Below are 17,746 nucleotides of genomic sequence, written 5' to 3' on the forward strand. Positions count from 1 at the left end.
GAGGAGATTTGAGAGAATTTGAAAGTAAATTTTGTTGTTGTTTATTTGAGTGGATATTTTGGAGGTAAGTGAGAGTGAATTTGGAAGTAAAGTTTGTCAGAATTAGTGTAGGATTTAATTGACATGACAGATTAAAAAAATTTACTTCCAAATCCACTTTCATTTACCTCCAAATTCACTCAAATAAACAACAAAAAAATTTACTTTCAAATCATTTCAAATTCCCTCAATCACTCTTCCACAAATCCATTCAAGTGAACAAGGCCTAAAACTTTCTAAAATATATATAATGTTATAATACTCAATACATCTCTAATATCAGCATCTTCAATATCATGATGAAAGTAACTTCTCTTGGTGTTTGACATTGTTCTTCAATACTAACAAAACATTTCAATTTTTTTAAATATTATTTATTGAAATTTTGATTTGTCTTCTAAATTAGAAGCACTACACGATGCTTGCATAATTATATTCGAATACCAACATTATTGACCTTTTAAAGCAACAAGAAAATACTATGGTCTTAAAAGAAGTAATGCAGAAGAACTTTCAGCAAAGTCTTCTGACATTGTCTCTTGTTGATCGAAGACTGCAATCTCATAATACTCTAAAAGGGGTAAGCACTGGGTGGTGGCATAATACAAGTGTCACCATTGAAGTAGATCCTTCGAGGGAAAGCCCATCCCTTATCAAACCTTAAAGTTGCTTTATCCTTTCGGAAGACTACATCTCCTTCAACCTTCCCATTCGGGCCAGCTTGGATGAGAACATCATTATGCTGGGACTTCATTCCCCACAACATTGCTGCATCATCTGTTAAAACCAACTTTTAGAATCGCTAATTACCTTCTACTTTCCCAAAAACAAGATCAAAATTTTAATATTTTATGATGAAGAAAGAACTGACAAATATTTAGCAGCATTTCAGAAAATGTGTTGCTCTAGAATTTTGAAACAAACAATTAGGATCATTTCACACTTACTTATTGAAGCATAAGGAGTCATTAGCTTGTAGGTGAAACCGGACACTTGAGTCCGATGGTCAAAGTTTGGGTGTTGAATGGCTAAGTTCCAGTCAGAATAATTCATCCTATAATTCAAATTAGTAATAGTAATCTTCACATGCCAGTACTTCTCGGAGTTAAGCTTAACATGCCAGTTGACTCTGATTGGACACATGTGATTGGTACATTGAACCGTAGGTGAAAATTCGTTCTTCCCGAAGCCAGAAACAAATGAGGCCAAATGTGGTGTACCTGGACTGTAACCACAGAAGAAAAAATGACTTTACTACAACTTGGTATCCATGAATCACGATACTGCACAATGGAGATTGGAAACCTACTTTACACATTTCCCTGACTGAGATGAGTTACTTCGGCAGCCACATGAACATGTTGGACAAGGCACAATAGTATTATTATGGAAAGATGAAAGTGAGAGGCAGCAAGTGGGAGTTTTATGAGTTAGAAATTGTGAGTATCTGCATACCACCTGCCATGTCACTGCAATAAATAATAATGATATTAAGGATACAATAACTTGTAGCAATTTGCTGACAGTTCTTTATAACAACTGTAAGCTTCAATTGGTTTTAAATTGAATCAGAGAATTAGCTACTTGTGTCCTAGATGTGGTTAATTATCGAGAGTATGAGATTCGTAAACAGAAGTAGTATCTTGGGAATCCTAGGAGGAGAAACACTTGAAACATATCTTTACTAAAAACCACAAGCTAATGACCACCTTAACACAACACTTAAATCATTAGGTTTTCAAACGCAGACATGTTTGGTGCTACCAATAATGGCCGACCAAAGGACTACTTCACAAACTTAAATCACAAGCAGTTTACTCAATCACAATTGGTCAACTAGTCCCTTGAAACAAGGAGATCTTCCTGGAGAAATTTGCTCACTAAGACTAAAGAGTTTTAAGAAGAATCAAACCCACATCTATAGGGAGAATAAGAATTAACTCTGGATCCTTAATTACTAGTTGCTAACAACAGAAAATGAGGCTGATAAAGGATGAAAATAGATGATCATACTGACTGCACAAATGTGAAAATGAGATTAAAAATCCTAAAACTTACTCAGTGCTTGGGTCACTCTCCTTTTGTCTGGAGTAATGAATTTAGTGGGTCTGACAATCTTAGCTTGTCCACAAGTATAACGTGGTCCAGGTGCTTCCAAGGTGAAGTTTGTTGGGAGTTTAACAGTTCTGTTTGTGGTTCCAGCTCTACCAACACTAAGTTGAAAAGATGCTGCTGCTCTGCTTGGATCCTGCACCCATGAACTAAGCACCCCACCTTTGCAACAATTTGCAATTTGTTGATTGTAAGGTGTTCCAGGAAGCAAATCTACAACTGTTGGATTTTTCATACAAGAATGTGGAACACCTCCCTTAAATTTTGAACAATCTCCTTGTTCAGTGGTCTGCCCTCCCATCATGCTCCATATTACCTCTTTTTTTGCCCATGTCCACCTTAGATACCAGCCAGGTAAAGTAATATGACGATATCTTTGGAAGTTGTTCATTGTAACAACAGCCTGTACATTCAATTCTTTCTTAGAATTTCGAGTGACTCATCGGACAAAATTAAGCCAAAGCAAATTAATTACAAAAGATGGAACCAAACCAGTGGAAAGAAAAGCAAAAAAGACATTTCAGCATCATGCAGAATGTTCAACATATGTTCTCACATTAATGGGTGATATTGTAAGAGAATGTACTTACGACATATCCATCAGGGGTCCAGGACATAACATCCCATTTGATTGTGATATTCCCATTTGGGTCAAGCGGATCATAAGCATCTGAAAGATAAACAACTAACATCATGTGGAAAGTGATTAAAAGGAAAAGAAAGTAAGCAAAGTAAATGTTGAACCTCTAAAAATTCCAATAATTTACTCTACGGGCTATTGCTATACTTGCTTATGTAGTCATTAAAACAAAGGCAAGAAGTAAGCACAGGTACATATATTTTTTATGGGTGAAGTTATAGTTCTTCATCTTTGCATATTTATTTCTTATAGAATGATTCATGGCGAATTATTCCATTTACAGCAAAAAAAAAAAATCTCTACTGGTGACCACCGACTCACGGGCAGCTTTTCCAGTTGCAGGAGTTCTTGGACAAATCTTGTGTAAGCTTCAACTTGAAACATATTTCAAACGCCAAAGGGGAAAACAATAAAGCAAATCATAAATTTACTTCTCAGATGGCTCAAAGAAAACTCAAATGCCAAAGCAACAATTCTTATAACAACATAATCAGAACACAAGCTTATATAATTTTTTTGTTCCATATCTAGATCTTCATTGAATCAAATCAAGTTAAACGACTCACTTCAAACTAAATATACTTGGTATCAACTAGATTAGCTGCCAGAAGTTAATAAATGATACAAAGTTTCCACGTTTAACTTATCAAGTTGAAATGTAGCAACTTTCTCAGGCATAAATATGTACATCAAAATCCACAAAACGTAAGGTCCATACAGCATTAAAGAATACCACATTATAAAGATTGTCCATTTAAGGAAATCTGAACAACCAATTATACAAAAAACACGGAAGCAATTACAATTTGAAGAAATAGACGAGGAAGAAAGAAAACAATGGCAATGGGGTGAACCTGTTGAAGTGAAGCAAGTTGAAGATAACAGAACCAAGAAAAAAATGCAAGGAGTTAATTTTGGTAGCAGAGAGAAGGCCATTTTTTTAGCAACACCTTTGCACCAGAAGCAGATCAAGCGCTGACCTCGAAGTCAACAAACTTTTGAAGACTAACTTTGGTAGAAACACATCATTGCATAATAAGAGGATGCAGAAGCTGTCGTCTATATATATTGAAATACGAAGTGCTTAGTGTTATCCATTACTTAGGGAAGATTCATTATTAATAAACTACCTCCCATCTAAATCTAAAATTTAAAGATAATTTTTTCAATTTTTATTTTTTAAATTTTCTTATTTTTAGTAGAAGAAACTCAAGCTCGTTTTAAAATTCGTACAAATTATATAAAAGTCAACAAAATCTGCAGAGTAACTTTCCTCGAAGATAGAGCTTATAAATGCAGAAACGGAGCTCCTTGAAAGATTGGGCCCTGAATTTTTTAGTTTAAATTTTAATATATATATATATATATATATATATATATATATTAATATCAGTCCAGAAATATAGTTAAATTAGTTAACTCCTTTAATAAGTCATCTTATAACAATATAATATAATAAATTCTTCTACATACAAAAATCTATTCCTATTTTTTCAATAATATTTTAAAGTGTCAGTAAAAAAATTATAATAATGAATACTAATTCAATTAAAGAAATATATATAACAAAATAAAAAATAAAGAGTAGAAAAAAAAACCTAAAACGTAGTGGAAAGAAACTTACACATATATAATTTTTGAAAATTTTAAAACAATATGGATCCATAAAGTACTTTTTTCTCTAGTAGTATAAGTGTTTTTATTTAAAAATTCAAGAATATAAATAATATTATTTTTATTTATAGTAAAATATTCATTTCTATAGTTTTTATTATATAAATAGTAATTTTTTATATTAAATACTAGACTATGACATATTTATTTCTAACTTTTACCTTTTACAGTAAGTTATTTTATATAAAATTTATACATAAGAGTAGTTTGTAAAATGACCTTATTAATATTTGCTAGATATTGTTTTAGAAATTGAGATTTCTTGTATACTTTTCTTTTTATAAGATTATAACATATTTCTACTTTCAAGAATACAAATAATAAAGGAGTAATATCTAAATTTTAGAAATTGCATGCCACAATTTTCTTTAGAGTACTAGTCTTTATCAAAAAATAACATTTATCTTCTTTTATTTTTTCAACTATTTGAATTTAATTATCTCTCAATCACTGTTTGTTACTGTTCTCCTAAAAGTAATTAATAAATAGCATAATTTATTCATTTTCTATTTTCAAAATATAATAATAAGAACTTTGGAAACAATTAATTGACGTAAATTTCAATTTTTTTACCATGAATTCTTTAAATTTAAACTGAAATGTAAAATTGGTGATTATTATTTTTATTTTATATCTTTTAAAAATATTAATTTAGAAACAATTTATTTTATAAGTTTTGATGTGTTTTATTTTTTTTAATTTCATCCTCTTTGCTATCATGGTTCTATACCTCCATCAATGTAAAGCTTAACTTTTAAATCTGCAAATGTTACTTGAAACATGGCCGGGTGAAAAAAAAAATCTATAAAAGAATTTCAAAATAAATTGAAGTACAAGATATTCCATTGGATAAATAAGTAATATTTAATAAATAAAATAAATAATTGTTATCGAATACAGATAAAAGGTTAAGATTTTAAAATTTTATGAATATTCAACTCTAAATTAATATTTTAATATTTATAAATTCATACAAATTTAAAATTTAATTTTTAATATAATAAATTTGTAGTAAATTATATAAAACCATAGTCTATTATAATATTATATTTAAAATTATATATGTTATTTTTTAATTAAAAATTCATTTTAAACAAAAAATATTTTTTTATTAAATATTTAATTTAATATAATATTTTTTATCAAATTAATAGCAATTGGAACAGTTGATAAATCCCATAAATTAAATAATCAAATATATTATTAAAATATTAAATATTATGATTGTGATCTCATTCAAATCCGAACATAATGACCAATGCACACTAGCTACGTTTCCTAATATATATATATATATATATATATATATATATATATATATATATATATATATATATATATATATATATATATATATATATATATATATATATATATATATATATATATATATATATTAAAAGTAGAGTTTTAATTTTTGTATTTTTCCTCAATTTTTTTATTCAAATGTCCAATAAGAATCCACCCTTGTTCTACATCGTGGTTAGGGGTAATGATGTCACGATGCAATTGATTAGTTGAAGTCATTGATTAGTTTTGAAATTTAATCCCCACTTCGAGTATATTGCAATAAATATTATTTTTATTATAATTTACGTAGTTGATTAACAAATTTATATTGTTTTAAAGGACAAATAATATGAAAATGAAAATAACATTTCAATAATTTATTTGAGTAAATAAAGTTGAAAAAACGAATAAAGTTTAATTTGTATACAGAATATTGTAAATTCTTTTACAAAAATATTTAGTAAAAAGTAATTTGAATGAAATCTTCTTCCTCTACACAAAGATTCAGTTACCTAGATAAGTTGTCTGTGATTATACATTAAATTAAATTATTCCATTTTGGCGTTCAGAGGAAGAAAATAGAGAATGGTCAAAGTAAAATAAAAATGGAGGAAATGAAATTGGGATGCGTGCTTCTCCCACAACATAGACACAACCCCGCGTACGCGCAGCCTTTTCACCAAATTTTCAACAAATCATTTCCCTTATTTGCAAATATAGTTTTCTTTGAATTACAATTTACAATTTTACAAGACAAAGAAGCCTGCCTCGGATCGTGTTCTTAGATTCTATTCTGAGAGAGATTTTTGCATTCTTCCAATGGCCCAGTCCTTTGGTCAGACCGAGATTAACTGGGACAAGTACTGGTTCTTCTTCTTTTTCTCCTTTTTCATATTCTGAATGATGCTGTTGTTTTATTCTTTTTGTTCTTGTTTTCTGTGTTTCGACATACCCATCATTCGGAAATTATAAATTGATAGACCATGGTCACTAAAGTTTCTTCCTTTGGACTAATTATTTTGGGGGTGGGGGAGTTATGATTTCTTCTGTGTTTGTATTCTCTGAATCGAGTGAAAATTATAAAAGGGTAAGCTATTTTTCATCAAAGGAAAAGGGAAAAAAATCTTTTGATGTTCCATATTTGATGGGAACCACTGAAAAGTGAAAAATGTACCTTACATATTGTGGCCATCTTCTTTCTTGCTCTTGCTTTGATTTATCAAGAACATATCTTGCAGATGTTTTTTGACATTTTTGAGGTCATGGTATGAAATTTGCATCTACAAGCTTATCCTAATGAATTTCTCCCAATTCTGCAGGCTAGATAAAACTAGGTTCTATGTCGTAGGAGCTGGACTCTTTACAGGTGTCTCGGTGGCACTTTACCCCATTTCGGTTGTGAAAACTAGGCTGCAGGTTGCCACAAAAGATGCCGTAGAGAGAAGTGTGTTTTCTGTTGTAAAAGGACTACTTAAAACAGATGGCGTCCCTGGTCTGTATAGAGGGTTTGGCACAGTTATCACTGGTGCTATTCCTGCCAGAATAATTTTCCTCTCCACTCTAGAGACCACAAAGGTGGCTGCTTTCAGAATGCTTGAACCGTTTCGACTATCTGAAACTACCCAAGCTGCCATTGCAAATGGAGTTGCAGGCATGACATCATCGATTTTTGCTCAATCTGTGTTTGTACCAATTGATGTGGTATGATAATCCAATTTGCGTAACCTTGAGATTTACTGTGTGTTTATATCGTTGAACTCAAAATACTTTGTTTTGGACTAACTCAGCCATTCTATATGTATAATATGCACATGATGATGATACATTCAAATGCATCTTTTCTGCTATTAAACATGCTCTTTCGGCAGCTCAACAATCCATTACACATTTTGGCAAGTTGGGAACTCTTTAGTTTACTAATTTTCTATCATGTCTGATTCAATTGAATCAATTCAAAATAAGTGTTTCTTGTTCTCATTTTTGTTTAAGATTTTGAAAGTAATATTATTGAATTCACAGCGTAGGACACAAAATGCAAAGTTTGTTCTTTAAAGCTCAGATTTTTTTTTGAATGAAGTATGGAAAGCTATGTTTTGCAGTGATGTGTTAGTCTTCCTACCTATGGTGTATTCCATTGTATAATGATGTGACATCTTATAAATCGAAAACTTTTTAGTTTATTTGTGCTATAAATATATTTTGTCTGTGATGGTTTTCTACTGGTGCTTCTTTTAAAGCATTCTGATGGCTGATTCTCTGAAACATACAGAAAGCTATTTTTTATTTTTTCCCTTTCTTTTGTGGTAAAGAAGTTCCTTATTTATTAGTTTGGTCTCATTTCTTTTCTTGATGATTTTTTCTTCTTTTACATCATTGGATAATTCTAATATCTAATTCACATTGAATGATATTAAGGTTAGCCAAAAGTTGATGGTGCAAGGATACTCAGGCCATGCCCAGTACAGCGGGGGTTTGGATGTTGCTCGCAAGGTTTTAAGATCTGATGGCATACGGGGATTGTATAGAGGGTTTGGTCTGTCTGTTATGACTTATTCACCTTCTAGTGCAGTATGGTGGGCAAGTTATGGTTCAAGCCAACGGGTCATTTGGAGGTAAGATATGATAATATGTCTTAGAACTGAATCTTTGTTGCATTACCTTTTAAGTTATTTTTATATTGTATCAATTGACAAATGATAAGAAAATTTATTATCTCTATGCACGAGTTTCAAACATAGCTTATAGGTATGTCTTCCATTATGGAAGCCTATTGTGTTCCTAGGACATGTGGAAATGGAAAAAAGCGCTGTCATTGTGTACTATTGAAATCTGATAAATATTTTCAAGTCCAATGTGAGCTTGGTCAGATAACGTAACATTCAGTTTGTAATCATGGAATTACACCAATTGAAGTGTATGATGCTGTAATTGCATCTGCCATTCTGCAGGCTGACAGCAAAATTATATTAAGTCAGGAAAGGTAGATTTTCTTCTTGGCTGAGAAACCCTGCCAAAAGAATAGCAGTCTCTGCTGTAGACTTCTGATTCACTATTGTTTATCGTGGTGACTTTTGTAAATAATATGGTAATGCACTTTTAGTACACGTGCTTGCTATATTATTTTCATTTCTGTTATCAGGAAAACTTTCTATATTAAAAACAGTTAGCACCTGGTTGCATGAACAGGTTCCTGGGTCATGATACCAAATATGATGAACACACTCCTAGTCTGCAGAAAATAATGTTGGTTCAGGCTATGGGAGGGATTATTGCTGGTGCATCTTCATCCTGCATAACAACCCCATTGGATACTATCAAGACACGATTACAGGTTTGCATAATTTCATTGAACCGGATGATTTCTGTTTTTTAGTTCATTGTTTTCTGTGATCACTGATCACTAAAATCCTCCACAGCAGGTTTTTCTCTTGTTGTATAGTTCTGTTCATCAATCTTTTCTTTGCTCTCATCATCTTCTGTTTATGTGCATAGCATCTTCTCTTTAGATTGTAAAGATTAAGAGAGATAATAATATACTTATTGCTTCAGAGTATACACAGAATTAGCTCATTGAACTATTCTGGTGAATGGTATATTGCACCCTCATTCTCCAAAGAAGACTAAAAAGGAGAATAAAATAATGAAACGAACATATCATGAACATAGTGTTTTCATTTAACTTACAAAAGTATTTTTTATTCCAATTACCACCTATTTAAATTTTTCTGAGTGGCTAGTTCTGCACTCCAGGTAATGGGTCATGAAAATAAAATGTCTATAAAACAAGTTGCTAAAGATTTAATCAACGAAGATGGTTGGAAAGGCTTTTATAGAGGGTTTGGCCCAAGATTCTTTAGCATGTCAGCGTGGGGCACTTCAATGATATTGACTTATGAGTATCTGAGTAAGAAACTCTTCCTCTCTGGTTATTACATTTTATTTATGTATATGTGCACTTATTTTTTATGTGTATTATCTTTTTGTGTTTTCTGGTTTAGTGCAAGCAAATATTGGAATAATTTTTCAACTTAAGCTTTGGTATAATGAAGGGTTTAATTAATGACATCTAATGTCATTGTCCTAGTGCTTATATTTAGATCCCCTCCCACTGTTCTTTTACTTCCAATGTTGCACTTGAGAAAGCAACTGAAACGAAACTGAACCTAAAAGCAGTTACTGTAGAAAGGATAAAATTTAGTTACAGTAGAATGTTCTTTATTCTTCAAATTGTGGAAGAACAATATATTTGAGGAAGTAAATTTGGAGGGAGCATAAGAAATCCCCCGTTAATTGAAGAAAATAGAAAAGAAAACAGTGGGCTAGAGTAGCTAAAGCATGCATCATACTGCAAAGCTGTCCAATATTTTTTCATATCAGCAATAGGAATTCCTTCCTTTTGAATAACATGAACAAATAACAAAAGAGAGGACATTAACACAATCCTATCTAAGAACATTGGCAGGGAAGAAAGAGAGACATATTTAGAGTCACATGCATTCCCTTTCTATCAAAATGCCCATATATCATAGAACAACCAAACTTTAGCCTACCAGGTGGTCACCCGTGTGGATAAGTTTACATCATTGAGTTCTCCTAAAAAACCTAACTTTTATTAAAGTAATATAGTTAAAAAAGTTCTTTTAATGTTTCACCTAATGTTTATTAAGATATTTCCTTTGCTCTTTTTATTGAACTGTATTCTTTGTGATAAACACTTTTCGGTATAGAGCCTTTTTTAGTATTCCTTTAATGTAGCCAAAGGTTTGGTCATCACGCTTCTTATTACATATGCCAATTAATAACTACTTTGGCTTTTATAAATGATCTGTTTACATGTTCTTGAGAAGCTATCTGTTATAAGTTTCTCTAACAAAGGGAAATCATACATAGTTCTGTTTGTTGGAATATTCCCCGAAGTTCCCAGTGAAAGCTCTTCAACATGTCATCCCTGTTGGCCTTATAGAAAATAGTTCACAAATTGTTTAGCTGTGACACAACACAATCTATGTCAACAAACTAATTTGATCTTCCGATTGCATGCATTTTTCTTTTGATTTCCTTTCTCATGCTTGTTTTATTTGCATATTTATTGAATAAGTTACTTTTTTTTCTGTTGCTGCAGCATCTATTGTGAAGTTATTGGTTATCGAGTTTGGAACAAATAGGCTAAACTATGAATCCTCATTTATCATTGTATTTGTTTTCTGTATCCATATATAGCTAACCTAAAAGCATTTCAACTTTTTCTTTGTGCAGAACGCGTCTGCGCAAAAGATGAATAGATGCAGTTTATCTGAAAGCTTGTATTTTACTGATTGATTAACCAAGATTAGGATGATGATGTTGGCTAAGCACACAATAGCTTAATAACCCTGCACGGCTACTTCTTCAGCATTGGAGTGACTGTTCAACATTTATCAGTCTGACTCGAGAGTTAAACTTTTGCAGTAAACCTATGCTAACGATTACTCATCATACACCTGCTGGCTATAAATATAGAAAAATTCCCAGTAGACAATGAATTGTATCATTCTTTTTATTAGTTATATTGGATTTGGGGTATTTTTTACAGTATTGGCTTGGGTACTGTATTATGGAAGGGAAGGAAATAGATTGCAATTAGATGTATTGTAAAGAAATGTGAAATAAATTTGAACTATTAAATCTTATTGAACCATCTTTCAATATGTTTATTTGAAACAAATCTCCACTCTGAAGAAAAATAAATTCTCCATCACCAGTCCTTCTATTTGTCATTTGTTTCATTTTATGCTAAATCTTCTTCATACATAAATTAAATAGCTATATTGAATAGTTTTTGTAATTCTTATTCAAGAGCATTTTTTTAAAATGATTACTTTACTACTAACTTTTATCCATTTTAATTCATAGCTTTTCTTTTCGTTTTTAAATTAAACTTTAATATTTCACAGAAATTGTTAATAGTATAAATTGTTGAATATTTTTTCATAATATAATTTATGTCTGTAAAATATTTATTTATTAATAATTTAAATTAAAAAATATTATATATATATATATGTATGTATGTATTTATTCTCAATTATAAATTTGATATAAAATAAAATTTATAATTATAGTACTAGGGTACTAGTTAATGAAAAGATCTTAAATAATGTTTGTATTCTTTATCCGAAAAATTGGTGTTTGACGTCTATAATTATGATAAGTAATACCATGCATTAGAAAAAGAGAACTAAATAATATAAAATTATGAATAGTGGTTAAGAAGATAGAATGTAAAAACAAATGAAGACTCGCCCTTTCAAGAACTATTTTTTGAAATTTTTGTTATTATTAGTTTATATATTGTAATGTTAAAATAATATAATAAGCAACAATTATTATAATCGACATATACTCTTTTTACTCGGAAATGTGTAAAATTGATGACTAATTCACACTTTTAATAAAGTTGGTTAATTAGTTAATAATATTAAATTATTATTTTGTTTTAAAAAATTCTCTAAGTAGGTAAGTATGAAAAAAAAAAATAATACTAGTACAGTTTTAATTCTTAAAATTAAATTTTTTATTTCTGAAGTTTTTGTAAGAGAAAAAATAATTTATAATATTTATTATTTATGAATCAAGAAAGTAACTAGTCTTTTAATAAAAAAATTATCAATATAGAAGACAATAAAAGAAGAATTTCATAAAAAAAAAGACTAGAAAAATTCAAAAGAATACCTTAGCATGAGGAACAAAGGAAGAAGTATTATGATTTCTTACATTTATTTTATTCATTATTTAAAAAAATTAAATTAAGACAATTGGTTAATAATTTATTTCATTTAATGCTAATTAAAAAACAATAGTTGACATCAGCTGTCAGAAACTGAGTTAGCGAATTAAGATTCAATTGTAAATTGGATTACTCAACCTGTTTGTTTCATTGGACAGTGTCTGTCATTCTTATCTTTGTTCTTGTCTATCTGTAAATTCACACATTCAAATCGAAGTTCAACCCTGTAGTCCATGGCTGACACAGTGAAGGTGATAGAACAGTGTGAAGTTCGTCCTCCACCAGGTTCTGTTCCTTCAACCTCTATCCCTCTTACTTTCTTCGATCTTCCATGGCTATGTTGTCCACCTCTCAAACGTATCTTCTTCTTTAACTTCCCTTATTCCACCCAACATTTCCTCCAAACTCTCCTTCCAACTCTCAAGAACTCTCTTTCCCTCACTCTCCAACACTTCTTCCCTTTCTCTTCCAACCTTCTCTTCCCTCCAAAGCCAAACCAACCTCACATCCTCTACACACAATCTAATTCTCTCTCCTTCACAGTAGCTGAGTCATCAGCAGATTTCAACACCTTTGTCTCTGATTCCCCAAAAGATGTCACAGCTTTGCACCCTTTTGTTCCTGTCTTGCCCCCACCACAAACCTTAGAAGATGGCACCTTTTTGATCCCTCTCATGTCCATTCAGGTCACTGTTATGCCCCATTCTGCCTTCGCCATATGCATCACTTTCAGACACGTGGCTGCTGATGGAAAATCTTTTCATCACTTCATGAAATTCTGGGCCTCTGTTTGTAAGTTCAATGGAGACTTGACTTTGGCTTCCCTTGCTATACCATTGCACAATAGGGATATCATTCAAGACCCGAAAGGTCTTAAGCACATTTTCTTGCAGGAACTGTTGAACTTTTTACCAGAGAATGTAGAGTCCAAGGGCGAAATACGTGATGTTCCTACTGACATGGTGCGTCACACGTTTGTCTTGAGTCATGATCATGTTGAGAAACTCAAGAAATGGGTCTCCATTAAATGCAAAAGCCATGATCTAGAACTGCCACACATAACAACCTTTGTGGTGACATGTTCTTTGATTTGGTTTTGTAAGGTGAAATCAGAAGAGATTAAAGCTGGTACTGTACTTTTCAATAATGATGAGTCCTACATCTTGGCCTTTATGGCAGATTGTCGTAATCGTCCTGAATTTTCCATTCCGTTGGAATACTTTGGAAATTGTTTGGTTTGTGGCAATGCTGAAGTCAAGAGGAGCAAGCTTGTTGGAGAAAATGGTATTTTGGAGGCAGCCATTGCTATTGGTAGTGAGGTTAGACATTTGCAGCGAGGAACATTTGAAGGGGCTGAAACATTGATGTCTAATTTTACTGAATTTGCCACGTTGGGGAAGCACATGACAATAATTGCAGGGTTTCCAAGTCTTAAAGTGTATGAAACTGACTTCGGGTGGGGAAAGCCCGAGAAGAGTGAAGTGGTTCATGTAGATAATTCTGGATCAATTTCCCTTTCTGACTGTAGAGACAAAGAAGGTCGAATTGAAGTTGGGTTAGCACTTGAAAAGAGTCAAATGAAGAAATTCAGTACCATTCTGGAAGAGCATCTCACAGAAATTAGCGTTCTTGACTGAAAAATTTCATTCATATTCATATCATATGAATTAAGCCCGAAGGTTTATGTCTCTTTATATTACAACAAGCACATGTTCATAGATTAATCTTCTCCAATAGTCATGTTATTGTTCTCTATGGGACAAGGTTATTGAACATGGCACCAAGCATAGCTATAATGTATTTGTAACACCTTTTATGATTGTCTGTATCAAATATACTTTCGGTCTAGTGGCAGTTATTCATACATAAAAATCTTACGTTGATTCAAAGAAAATATAAGGAAAATTCTAATTGTGTCTTTACTTGATGGTCCAGATTATTTACATATAGGTAGTGTTAGTCTCCTGATTTGCTGTAATCGTTGTCTTTCCTAATTACATTAACTAATAATTCCAAAAGTAAAAGTACAATCAAAACACTCTTGTTAACAAGAGAGTGTGAAAATCACAACATCCGAAGGGAAATAAAGTCTACACTCAGAAGTACCTAAAAAGAAAAAGTTGTACAGTAAATTCCACTTTCCTATATATTATGACTGAGCTCAAAACCATCCCTTTAAGAAAAAATAAAAACTCAAATGAACAGTCTTAAGCCATTCAAGTACTTCTTGACTGAAAGTCCATCCCAGTGCCAATCCCGCAAGAAGTCCACCACCATACCCAATCAGAACCACTTTCCAGTTAAATCCAACAAAAAATCCTGAATCTTTATCATCATCATCATCAGATGTAGAATGTGGAATAAACGGTGACCCTGCATCATTCTCACATTTCTTGGATAATGGACTCCCGCACAGTCCTTGGTTACCCATAAATGAACTATTTTGGAACGTAGCAAACTGATTATGTTGTGGTATGTGTCCTGAGAGGTTGTTAAAGGACACATTCAAGTATGAGAGATAAGTCAGTTCTTCCAACTGTAGGGGAATGTTCCCTGATAATCTATTGAAAGAAAGGTCCAATGCTTCAAGGTATGAAAGCTTTCCTAAGGAAGAAGGAATGCTGCCACTAAGCATGTTGTTGGAGAAGTTGAGGAAAACAAGTCCAGTTAAGTCTCCCATAACAAGAGGAATTTCCCCAGAGAATTTATTGCTTGAAAGATCAATGGCTATCAAGTAGTAAAGCTCCTGGAGATTTTGATAAACCAAGACACTCCCTTTGTTAAACATTGTCAGCGAATAACTATAACCATCACTCCACCAACTGACCCTTCCCGACAACGTGATGTTTGAATGAAGCTCATACTGCAATCTACTCTCGTTGGAAGCCATCATGGATTTCCAATTCTGGATTGTTTCCCAAGGAAAGTTTCCAGAGAACTGATTGTGAGAAAGATCAATGATGTGCAGTTTGGGAAATGAGAACGTTGCAGGGCACCTTATAGATCCATACAAATGATTATGACCTAAAGCTCCAACTTTCAGCTCCGGAAGAGTGCCCAACCAGCATGGAAACGAATCATTAATTTGGTTATGGCTGAAATCAATAACCTCTAACATTCTACACTTTACCAATTCTGTTGGCAGTTGACCGTGCAGATTGTTATTGCTTAGATCTATCATTCTCAAACTGCTTGCCACCATATATCTTTGAGGAATGGGGCCAGACAATTTGTTTCCTTTGAGCACCAATGTCTGCAGAGATTGCATAGAACTTCCCAAACACGAGGGAACCATGCCACTTAAGTTGTTGAATGATAAATCAAGATGCATAAGAGATTTCAAATTGCATATCAGTGGAGATATACTTCCTATCAATGAGTTATAGGAAGCATATAACCTCTGAAGACTTGTTTTCCCCCAGGTCCAACTGGGGAATGAATTGATATTATTGTCTGACACGTAAAGATATGACAGCTCAGACAAGTTCTGGAGAAATTTTGGAAACTCTTTCAAATTGCATGAACCCAAACCTAACAATTGAATGTGAGAAAGGCTCGCATTGAATGAATTTTTTCCACTAATTAATGACAACTTGTTCAAAGATAATTCAACAAAAAACAACATTTTGAGCATTAGAAACTTATTAAGCTCTAATTCTCCTTCCAACAAGTTACTGGACAGACAAAGAGTTTCTAGGTTCTCAAGTTTGAAGAGAGAGTTTGGAATTTCACCCTGAAGATTATTTCCTGAAAGATCCATGTAACCTAAGCTGGTTAGGTTCATTATCCAAGATGGAAATTGTCCACTTAAATTGGTGTAACGTAGGGATAGTACAGATAGCTGGGTGAGATTTGCAGAACAGAGTGGACTATCGAAGCCAATATTTACAAAGTCTAGTTCTAAATCAGTTATTCCTGGCAGCTTACAAATCCATGAGATGGTGTCAGTAGAAAATTCATTAAAACCTGCTCTCAGCATGCTTAGTTTGGTGAGATTTACCAATAAAGAAGAAAGATGACCCTTGAAATTGTTGTATCCAACATCTAGATAAGTAAGCTCAGTGAGGTTCCCAAATGTGGAAGGGATAAAACCTAAAAATTTGCATTGTGAAATTAGTAAATATTTCAAAGACTTAAGATTCCCAATGGACGCAGGCAGTGTACCATAGAAACTTGTGGAAGTGAGTTGCAACATGGTAATTTGTGCACTTGAATTAAAATTTGGAAGTTTACCACTGAGGTGATAATTATTTCCCAAATCCAGAGATCTCAAGCTTGGAAGATGAAATATTCCAATTGGAAATTCCCCATATAGTTCACAACTGTAAAGACTGAGTTGTTTTAAAGAAGTAAGATTTATGAATATATCAGGTACAGGTGATGAAATCGACACATAGTTAAGACGAATAATTTCAAGATTAGATGAGTTTTGAATTAAGCTTCTTAGAGTGGATATGTTGAAACTCAACAGATTGACAGGATCCGGTGAATAGAATAAACTACACAGATCAAGAGACAGCAACTTGGTCAAATGTGAAACTTCTTGTGGAATTTGACCAAAATAATTGGCTCCAGAAAGGTTCAGATATCTTAACTGTCGAAGCTCACCAATCCTTGATGGAATTCGAGAGTGATTAAAGTCATTATCAGAAAGATCAAGGCTTTGAAGGTGTTTGAGGTGAAAGAGGCTGCTATTAGCATCCATTGTACCATAGATGTGGCTGCTACTAAGATCAATGTTGATGACATTACCTGTGTGCTCATCACATCGAATACCATCCCATGAGCAGCAATCTATGGTTGCATTCCAAGAAGCTATTTTAGAATAACCGAAAGGATTATAAGAAGCAGACTTACTAATGACAAAACTTTCCTTAAATTTCAACAAGGCGTAGCTTTCATCTTCATGGCATTTTGTATGATTAACAGAAAGACGACAATTAGTAACAGAGAATGAAAACAGTGAATAAAGCAGTAGAAAATGGATTGACAGAGCAAGAGACCAACGAAACCCCATTGTTTTATATGTTTCAATAACTTGTAGGTTGAAATGTGCAAATAAAAAGCCAGATGCACCAAGTGGTTTTATACTCAAGTATCAACTGTGTATGCAGAATATCTAGTCACTTGAATTGACCTTTATCAAGACTGAAAATGTTTAGTTATGACAGTGACAAGCATAATTGTGTAGTGCATTTTGAGTAAGAAAATTATGGGTGCCGGTC

General features: G+C 32.5%; 4 protein-coding genes across 5 annotated transcripts; 2 read left to right on the plus strand and 2 right to left on the minus strand.

The window, feature by feature from the left end:
- Positions 1-391: 391 nt before the first annotated feature.
- On the minus strand, positions 392-3,862 carry LOC108328037 (protein COBRA-like). The gene is made up of 6 exons (XM_017561811.2): positions 3,646-3,862; positions 2,742-2,821; positions 2,098-2,554; positions 1,349-1,508; positions 987-1,264; positions 392-816 (listed from the first exon to the last, which is right to left on the minus strand). The coding sequence occupies exons 1-6, from the start codon at positions 3,725-3,727 to the stop codon at positions 611-613; spliced, it is 1,263 nt and encodes a 420-aa protein (XP_017417300.1). The 5' UTR covers positions 3,728-3,862; the 3' UTR covers positions 392-610.
- Positions 3,863-6,318: 2,456 nt separating this feature from the next.
- LOC108329673 (uncharacterized) lies at positions 6,319-11,459 on the plus strand. 2 transcript variants are annotated; one of them, XM_017564004.2, is made up of 6 exons: positions 6,324-6,615; positions 7,075-7,456; positions 8,171-8,367; positions 8,942-9,086; positions 9,506-9,659; positions 11,012-11,459. In XM_017564004.2, exons 1-6 carry the CDS (start codon positions 6,575-6,577, stop codon positions 11,035-11,037), a joined length of 945 nt encoding a protein of 314 aa, XP_017419493.1. In that variant the 5' UTR covers positions 6,324-6,574; the 3' UTR covers positions 11,038-11,459. The 2 variants fall into 2 exon arrangements, with proteins under 2 accessions (XP_017419494.1, XP_017419493.1); XM_017564005.2 differs by lacking the exon at positions 9,506-9,659 and having other exon boundaries at positions 6,319-6,615.
- A 1,188-nt stretch (positions 11,460-12,647) lies between these two features.
- Positions 12,648-14,374, plus strand: LOC108326903 (coumaroyl-CoA:anthocyanidin 3-O-glucoside-6''-O-coumaroyltransferase 1). The gene has a single exon (XM_017560506.2). It carries the CDS (start codon positions 12,755-12,757, stop codon positions 14,156-14,158), a length of 1,404 nt encoding a protein of 467 aa, XP_017415995.1. The 5' UTR covers positions 12,648-12,754; the 3' UTR covers positions 14,159-14,374.
- A 91-nt stretch (positions 14,375-14,465) lies between these two features.
- Positions 14,466-17,557, minus strand: LOC108326902 (receptor-like protein 7). The gene has a single exon (XM_017560505.2). It carries the CDS (start codon positions 17,536-17,538, stop codon positions 14,683-14,685), a length of 2,856 nt encoding a protein of 951 aa, XP_017415994.1. The 5' UTR covers positions 17,539-17,557; the 3' UTR covers positions 14,466-14,682.
- Positions 17,558-17,746: the final 189 nt, after the last annotated feature.

The sequence above is a fragment of the Vigna angularis genome, chromosome 2, assembly GCF_016808095.1.
Source record: "Vigna angularis cultivar LongXiaoDou No.4 chromosome 2, ASM1680809v1, whole genome shotgun sequence".
NCBI lineage: Eukaryota > Viridiplantae > Streptophyta > Magnoliopsida > Fabales > Fabaceae > Vigna > Vigna angularis.

Bases quoted from the DNA above. Each gene is read 5' to 3' on its own strand.
- LOC108329673 (XM_017564004.2), top strand. From the start codon at position 6,575: ATGGCCCAGTCCTTTGGTCAGACCGAGATTAACTGGGACAA. The intron at 7,457-8,170 runs GTATGATAATCC...AATGATATTAAG, and splicing joins TGTTTGTACCAATTGATGTG to GTTAGCCAAAAGTTGATGGT. The intron at 9,660-11,011 runs GTAAGAAACTCT...TTCTTTGTGCAG, and splicing joins ATTGACTTATGAGTATCTGA to AACGCGTCTGCGCAAAAGAT.
- LOC108326902 (XM_017560505.2), bottom strand. From the start codon at position 17,538: ATGGGGTTTCGTTGGTCTCTTGCTCTGTCAATCCATTTTCTACTGCTT.
- LOC108326903 (XM_017560506.2), top strand. From the start codon at position 12,755: ATGGCTGACACAGTGAAGGTGATAGAACAGTGTGAAGTTCGTCCTCCA.
- LOC108328037 (XM_017561811.2), bottom strand. From the start codon at position 3,727: ATGGCCTTCTCTCTGCTACCAAAATTAACTCCTTGCATTTTTTTCTTG. The intron at 1,509-2,097 runs GTAAGTTTTAGG...TATTTATTGCAG, and splicing joins GAGAGTGACCCAAGCACTGA to TGACATGGCAGGTGGTATGC. The intron at 817-986 runs GTAAGTGTGAAA...TGGTTTTAACAG, and splicing joins GACTCCTTATGCTTCAATAA to ATGATGCAGCAATGTTGTGG.